This window comes from Coffea arabica, chromosome 3e, assembly GCF_036785885.1.
Source record: "Coffea arabica cultivar ET-39 chromosome 3e, Coffea Arabica ET-39 HiFi, whole genome shotgun sequence".
Taxonomy (NCBI): Eukaryota; Viridiplantae; Streptophyta; class Magnoliopsida; order Gentianales; family Rubiaceae; genus Coffea; species Coffea arabica.
In genome coordinates, this window is record NC_092315.1 from 4,998,602 (window position 1) to 5,007,158 (window position 8,557).

Genomic DNA, 8,557 nt, shown 5'->3' on the forward strand with positions numbered 1-8,557 from the left:
ATTGAAGAAGTGTTTGCTAAACATGAGTGAATATTCCAAAACATCAGGTATTTAGATTCCTCTATCTCTCGGCTCTTGCCTATTTTTTGAGAAAAAAAATTCCTTGTGATAAGCTAAGAAAGAGTTAATAAAATAACAGAAGACTAGCATTCAGTTGCCGATTAGATACTTGAGAATCTTTTACTTTAGGAGTATTTTAACTTATTCATAAAGGAAATGAGTGTTTTAACTTATCCTACTCTTAATTGTAAATATTTAATAAGATTTCCAAGTATATTTTACAAATTCAGTGTAGAAGCTCCATTTGGATTGCTATTTTTAGGAGTTTTTGTAGAAAAATGTATTGTAACGATTTGATACACGTGAGGTAAAAAAAAATTGAGAAATATGTTTAAGGAAAGCGTAAAATTTTTTTTCTTTTCAGAAAATCACAATCCAAATAGAAGTAATCCAATTTGTGTACGTAATCTTTATTATAAAAGGGATTCTTGGAAACTGTGACACAAACAGGTTGACTGCCTAGGTTCCATGGTGTAGTGGTTAGCACTCTGGACTTTGAATCCAGCGACCTGGGTTCGACTCCCGGTGGGACCTTCTAACTTCTTCTTTTATGGAACTAGCACTTCTTGGTTGAAATTTGAAAATGATTTTTTTCCTTTTTTCTGTTTGCCCTTTTTGCCAATTCTTGTCCCGAAATAGCATTTCTTAGTTGAAACGTGAAAATGAATTGCATAAATCACATATTCCCTTTTCATCACAAGACAACTCAATAATAAAAAAAATACATAACATAAATACAATTACATATTCGTTTACTATCTTAATTTACATAATTCAAGTTCTTGAAAAATAAGTCCATACTATCTTGAAAAATTTTTACTTGTTGATAATATTTATAAGTATAATTAATTTTCACAACTACAAATTACGAATTTTAACTATTACTATTAGTTAGGTTGAAATGATAACTAGACCCTAAATTAATTTACTTCTCTTTGAAATCTAAAACTTCTATAATTGTAAATCGTATAATAATGTGTGTGTCTACGTACACACAACACACACACACACACACATATATATATATATATATATATATATATATATATATATATATATATATAAAAGAACAATTCATAGTGCAATACTTACAATTGCAGGGAACCCAATGCCTTTGGTCCATCATCATAAAATAACTTCGGCAAAAGATGCATGGTAAGAAGAACATGGACAAAAGGAATTAAAGAACCGACCAATTCACCTACGAGATAGGTACTGCTAGCGAATAACAAGGAATGGCAAGAAAACACGGTTGACCCCGTTCAATGTAAACAGTGCTGCTCCACGCATCTATTCTATTCGCAGTCTAAATTAGAAAAGAAATCTTGATTAGATGGATCCTGAAAAGAAATAGAATATTCTGTTGTTGGCCTTATAAGCTAGGTAAAATGGCCATTTTGCATGGGTTCTATGGTGTGAGAATCTCATGTGCAAAAATTAAAGTAACATTTCGAGCAAAAGATAGCTGAAAGAACTTTTTAAGCCCACTTCGAACAACTTTCTTGCTTTTATATACGGGAGAGTGCATCCTTCTTCCACTGCGGAGCAGGCTTTGAGGAACTGGTTGAGGAATGGGCGGAGAAGACGAAAAAGTAGTGGAACAGAAAGAAATGGAAATTAGTCTGAAGGACTTGTCCAAGAAGCTTGAAGAATTTGCCCAGGCTAGAGACTGGGAAAGGTACCATAGTCCCAGGAATTTACTTCTTGCCATGGTAATTCTACTTTCTTTAAGCTCAATGACAGTAGTTGCCTTTCTTGAGTACTTTAAATGGTGATATTTTGGCATGTTGTGGACCATTTGGTACTTCAATTTTTAATGTTTGGCTTGATTTTGTTTCTCAATTCCAATCTCAGAAGCAGCAATTCGGAATCCATCATTCACAAAGAATGACCAATTTCATATAGGCAAACCTGAATAATTGGATTTTAGGTGGTTATGGACAACTCAAGTAGTTCTAATTGTTGTTAACTGATTGAGTCAAATCCTTTCCTTTTGCTCATCACATATTGCATTCTCAGAAGTTATCAATCATACCTAGTCATTTTGGAGAACCAAGTATAAGATTGCGTGAGTTTGGTGCTTCTGCCTGGGAAACAGCCACAATTTTGGCCGGATGGGTATATTGGCTCAGCCTAATTTTTACTTTTTAGATCTTTGTTAACGTAGTGCAGAAAGTCGAAGTTCAAATTTTGACAGCATCATTCCTTCAGAAGAAAAAGAAGATCCAAACAGGAACTTTTAAGACGTGTATGAGCCAATAACCACAAATCTTGATTCATACAAGATGCTTCTCATTTATTCCAGCATATTGGGGAAACACCTTCATCAAAAGTAGCTTACAATTTATGCTGAATCAATGCAGATGGTTCAACTTGTCTGTGGCACAAGTGCTAGATTTCCCTGAATAACCCTTTGTCTTTTGCAGGTTGGTGAAGTAGGAGAGCTATCAGAGATATTCCAATGGAGAGGTGAGGTTGGCAAGGGCTTGCCAAATTGGGAAGAATCTGATAAAGAGCATCTGGGAGAAGAGTTGTCTGATGTGCTGCTGTACCTGATCAGGTTGGCTGATATCTGTGGCATTGATCTAGGTGATGCTGCCACCAAGAAGATTGTGAAGAATGCAGTCAAATACCCTCCCAAAGCCTTCTGAAAAATGTAATACACCAGACAGTTTTGTTCTGTGACTGAGATCAAATCCTATGGCCAAAAATCTGATATCCAGATGTTGAAATAAAATGAACCTCGAGTGTACGTCAAATTTTGAAAGTATACAATAATCGCACCTAGTCACACCAAAATCCAATCGTATTTGTCTCAATTATCTATTTAAATGTCCCTGTCTTTTCTTCAAGAAATAGGAAAAAAAAAGAAGAACAGAGAAACAAAAAACTGCTATGGCATGAGAAAGTCTTTGTGCTTAGTATCCTCCTATTTTCCTCCAAATGGAGATGAAATAGTAGTGGATCAATTGACGTTAAAAAATGAAATCATGAAATGGGATGTACTTAGTTCGCTTGTTCATTGACATAATGGTGCATATAAACCGGTGTGGGCGCTCACACGGAAACATATTCTTCATTCTATTCTATTAGACCACTGAATCCGCGGGTATTTTGAAAAACTGTTAACGTGACAACCACTCATTAATTTTTTTTTTTTTGCATTCAATTTTTTCAAAAAACAATTAATTAGTTCCGAATTAACAATTGTCATGAGCTTTGTACACATATAAATGATGTTCAATATACACAGTACAGATTCTTTAAATCAAATTCTCTCAAGAAATCCCATTAATTTCAGGTTCCTCATCTTTGCCATCTTCAAACTATAATTGTAAGATTGCATTTGTTCATCTTCGTTTCTTTATAATTATGGTAATTTTTCTGCATTCACATATGTATTTGAAACCTTGAATCCTGTTTTCTTAGTGGTTGATAAGATTGCCTTCTTCAAATTATAACTATAAGATTGCATTTCTTCATCTTCGTTTCTTTATAATTATGGTCAATTTTCTGCATTTATACATGTATTCGAAAGCTTGAAACCCGTTTTTTTCGGAGTCTTATTCCTGTCTTCATTTTACGAGCAAATCATGATACGGTTTTACATTTCTTTGTCCATTCTGTGTGTCATTCATGGACATTTGAACTTGTCATGTGGTTTATGCCATTTCTTTATCTTCACGCAGTTACGATTTTGCTTGTTTATATTGTTTTTATATGAATTTTCTGAATGTGATGTGCAGAATATTGAGAAAATGGATGGAACTCCATTTACCCCAGCTCTGGAACAAATGAACCATTTGAAGTCTGAACAAGGGGAATTGCTTACCAAGCCTTTCCTGGATGTCTGCAGACTCATTTTGCCTATTTTAGGTTCATCTTCACAGCTGATTTTTTTTTTCTCTTTTTTGAGATTTTGGATTCAAGTTTCTCTTGGTTTGAATTTTCGCAAATAGTTGCGGCATCAGAAATTGTAGCTTTAAATTTCTTTTTTATCTGCCTTGATTGTCTGTTAGTCCAATACAATTTTTCTTCCATAAATGGGCTTAATGACACAGAAGAGCCCTTTTAGCAGATAGGATTGACATAGAATTCAATCATTGTCTCATGTCAGCCCAATTCAGCTTCCTAAACTCTGCTCTTTTGTTTCATGTTCATCTCAACTCTGAATGCTCTTTCCTTCCCCTTTTATTGCAATATCTTCTGTATCACGATTCGGTTTCATCCCCTACGGCTTTTCATTTCTGATGCCAGATAAATTTGGAGCTGCAATGACTGTGGTGAAATCTGATGTCAGTGGTAATATATCGGTAAGACATCCTCTTTGGTTAATTTAATTAATGCCGAACATGCTTGAGATGAATTGTTTCTGTCGAATACAGAGGATTGATATTATTTTATCTCATATCATGCAACAAAAAATTGAGTAAATGCTGATGAGGAATGCACTTTGCTAGGATGATGATAAAGCATAATGACATGAGATTCAAAGCTATGGCATTCTAGGGTGAAGTATTATGAGAGCAGTCATAAGTCAGGCTTGTTTGCCAGTTGGTATAGGGCCTTCCATGGCCAATAGTTAGAGCCCTAAGAAATCATCCCTGAACTGTTCAATTTAACAAATTTGTACTAGCTGTCTGATACAAACTATGAACAGAGGACAAACTTGGCTTGCCTTTACATTTAGAAAGTTGTTCATGTTTAAAGAAGCAGTAAGCTTAACCAAGAATGCAGCATAGTCTAAGAGGGAATTTTTGGTCAGAATATTGGAAGGTTCACAGATTGGAAGTTGATTGTCTCCATGGGATCTAAAATGGACCTAATGGTTACATAGATCCAGAGACTAGTGTAAACATATATGCACATCGCCAGATAAGGCAACACTTCTGTTCCCCTACTATACACGAATCATCCGATACATTAAATTGGTTCACTTCTCTGATCGTGCTTGTTTTTCAAAAACTTGAACTTGATTTCTTATATGCTATTTTACTTGCAGAGGTTGGAATCAAAATATTCTTCCAATACATCTAGATACAACTACTTGTACAGCATAGTACAATCAGAAGTTGAAACAAAATCTGCCAAGGCTTCATCCAGCTGTACCAATGGCCTTCTTTGGTTGACAAGGTTCTTGCTAGTATTTCCAGACGCTTATTATATACATATTGCATTCTGTTCCGAACTTGCAAAGCCATTTAACAAATTCTAGACAACTGCTGCAGCTAATAATGAAGGATTAGGGACAAGCAGTCTTGTCTCACATATAGTTAAAAACCAATTTTTGGATGAAATGGAAAAAGCAGGTCGAGCATATTAGTTGCTTTGAGTAACAGGAGGAGAGTAGAAGGAACAAAGTTTTAGGCTTCCATATCTCTTTCTGTAGCTTTTTTCAAACTAAGTAGAAGAAAGAATGAACCACATGGTTGTAATCAATCTCAGCATCGATTATGGTTCGTAACCCTTCAAAGAAACCTGCATCTGCCACTGCTGCAATTGTGTTACCATTTATTTCTTTCTTGTCGATGTCTGTTTTAATATGTAGGAATTTTTATACTGTTGCAGAGCCATGGATTTCTTAGTGGAGCTCTTTCAAAATCTAGCACGGAATCAAGATTGGTCAACTGCACAAGTTTGCAATGATTCCTACAGCAAGACCTTGAAAAAATGGCATGGCTGGCTGGCTAGTTCAAGTTTTACGGTAGCTCTGAAGCTTGTTCCAGATAGGAAAAAGTTCATGGAGGTGCTAGGAAACTCAGAGAACATCTACGGTGATATGGAAAAATTTTGCACAACTTTTTCACCAATTCTTAGAGAGATCCACAAGTTTTTGGTAAGAGAACCTTCAATCTTCTGGAACCCTTTGTTTTGAATTACTACTTTACTAGATACGATTGAAAATTTTACACATTGGAATTGCCAAGTGAAAGCCGTAACTATAAACATAATCCTAGTGGCAGAGCGAGGACTGTTACATCGCGGATGAAATAGTGGCAGTAAATTAAAAAAAATTTTAATGAGTGTAATTTTGAAAATAATGAATTCCGAATTAATTTTTTTTCCTGTTTCTTTGGCTTAATCACTCAATATCCACTAGCAATTTAATCCAAAATATAATAAGCCAAAATTGTCTAACAACAAGTTCTTCATTACGATGACAATTTTAAAAAAACAGCCATAAAATCAAGTCCACAAAACATAGTACGAAAATCGTGTACTCAGTATTGAATTAAAATATGCATTAGTATGTTAAATTTGCATTGTAACTTAAGATTCTATATTCTCTTTCTTGTCACCCTACATAAGGAAAAGAATCTATCAATATGAACATATTGCAAATTTTAATTTACCAAATGAAATAGCCAATTAGTTACAAATGCTAATCATAATACATGTTTAATAGTGGGATATCTTTGGAGATAATACACAAAATTCCCAGAAGATAATATCTAATATAAAGCATTTAAAAGGAAACTAAAATTTGAATATCAACAAATTTAATAATATTCTAAAAATATTTAGAGAAATTAATATTTTTTCCAAGGCAAAATTTAAGTTGGGGAACCAAGGAAGGAAGAAGCAAATTCCATTCAAGATTTACCCACATATTAGTTTGAGCTTTGGCAACTCCTTGCCTTGTCTAAATGGAGTTAGAAGGCCGTAAAGTGTCATCCTCTTTATACCAACGATAGGAACTTGCCATGCTTAAGGATGTAATCATCCTTAGGATCATATATTCAAAATACACACGTATCTACCTAAGCTAAAATGGAGTCAAAAAGGGGTACTTGTGATTCTGCACAAGTCTTCCCTGCTCATTTTTAATCTCTGAAATTGATCTGAACTCATTTTTGCGTTTCCATGACCAGTGTATGTGAGTTTCTTTATGACAAAAAATTGAAAAATATCAAATTTCATTTTATGCATGTTCTTTGTTTTGCAGGCAAGTGTTGGATTGGACAGTATGAAATCTTTGTAAAATCGGAACCTATCCCCATGATATGATTTGCTTCTCTGATGGCAATGCAGCTTTATTTTTCTTGCTTCATTATCATGTCTACACTCTTCTTATTTTTTTCCCTTTCTTTCCTTCTCTGATGGCAATGCAGCCTTAATTCTCTTGCTTCGTTCTCATGTCTACACTTTTCTTACTTTATTCCTGTCTTCTATCCTTGTCATGGTACTTCTTATGGTTTCTTGTTTAGACAATTCCAACCTCTGAAGCTTGTATTTCTGGGTTAATATATAATTTATCATTGGCAGGAATCTTGCTCTTCATCTTGTTCCTCGAGTATACTCATTTCACACGCTACTTGTAGTTCTGCCTGCTAAGCAGATGCTTGCCTTTTGCTTCAATATTTCTTTTACCTGCCATATTACAACTTCGAAATGCAACTATTCAAGGCACAAGTTCATTTTCTAGCTGCATTTACGTTTAAAGAAAAAAAAAAGGAAAAAGCAAAATCTCTTCTCTTTCTGTAAACTTTATCAACATCCAAAGAAATTCAATGCCTTGGTTACGACGTGAAGTTTGGTATCATATCCTCAAGTTTTTAACTGCATAAAAAATTTGGGCCTTGATGAAGAATTTAAGTCTTTCTCTTACTGAGGAAAAGCAAATTCTCCCCTTGTATAACGACTACTTCCTTCTTCTAAATTTATGCTTAGATTGCATTCACGGTCTGGGGTTGAGTCTACATCCTAAGCTAGGCTGTATAAAGGATGTAGCAGAAAGAAAGTTTCTTCACTTATACTTTGTCCATCTTCTAAGCAACATCCTGTTTAAGTCTTGCAAATTCACACCCCACACCTTAATTGTGAATTCCAAATTTCCTATTTCCCAACAGATTATCAGGAGTTGGGCACATCATCACCTATCGAGAATCCAAGACTAGTAAGTATAAATTCTGTTTCTCTACAAATCCTCGTGCAGGATCATCCTGTGAAGAATGAAATCCTGTCTCAAGTTCCTTTAGATATGCTTCTGTCTACTAGTATCCGAAGATAATATCTTAATTTGTGCATTATCAATAGTGGTTTCCATTTACCTCTTGATGACCTCTCGAGTTCAGCTTATCAACCAGACTATGCTTCATTGTCAATTGTTAATGGTGTCGTAAAGCAATTAGGTGCTTTTTCATTTTTGAAACCAATTATTGTTGGAAAACATGGGTCAATTCTGAAGAAGCTATCATATCGAAATTCTAGAGCTTTATTTTTAATTTTGTAGCTCGTATTGTGATGATAAATTTAGAGCATCAACGTGATACAAAAAATTACAGCGTCAAGATGTGTTCAGACTTGTTACATGCTATGACTATCAATACACGTAAACCATAAAGATTAGTTTTTTAAAATTTACAAACAAGATAATGTTGTTTGGGAATGAAAAAACGGAATCGAAGTTGGGCTTTTACTTCAAAATTTCTCGTAATGTTCTACGGAGTATAGATAGACACAAAAGATACACAGATACCATATAGATATGCAGACT

At 34.5% G+C, this 8,557-nt stretch overlaps 2 protein-coding genes and 1 non-coding gene across 3 annotated transcripts; all 3 read left to right on the forward strand.

Moving 5' to 3' along the window:
• Window positions 1-522: 522 nt before the first annotated feature.
• TRNAQ-UUG (transfer RNA glutamine (anticodon UUG)) lies at window positions 523-594 on the forward strand. Its single transcript has one exon. It is a non-coding gene; the product is annotated as a tRNA-Gln (tRNA).
• Window positions 595-1,463: 869 nt separating this feature from the next.
• LOC140038610 (uncharacterized) lies at window positions 1,464-2,819 on the forward strand. Its single transcript, XM_072083988.1, has 2 exons — window positions 1,464-1,772; window positions 2,487-2,819. The coding sequence occupies exons 1-2, from the start codon at window positions 1,632-1,634 to the stop codon at window positions 2,709-2,711; spliced, it is 366 nt and encodes a 121-aa protein (XP_071940089.1). The 5' UTR covers window positions 1,464-1,631; the 3' UTR covers window positions 2,712-2,819.
• A 999-nt stretch (window positions 2,820-3,818) lies between these two features.
• Window positions 3,819-7,042, forward strand: LOC140038778 (glycolipid transfer protein 1-like). Its single transcript, XM_072084051.1, has 5 exons — window positions 3,819-3,936; window positions 4,318-4,373; window positions 5,063-5,193; window positions 5,629-5,896; window positions 7,007-7,042. Exons 1-5 carry the CDS (start codon window positions 3,819-3,821, stop codon window positions 7,040-7,042), a joined length of 609 nt encoding a protein of 202 aa, XP_071940152.1.
• Window positions 7,043-8,557: the final 1,515 nt, after the last annotated feature.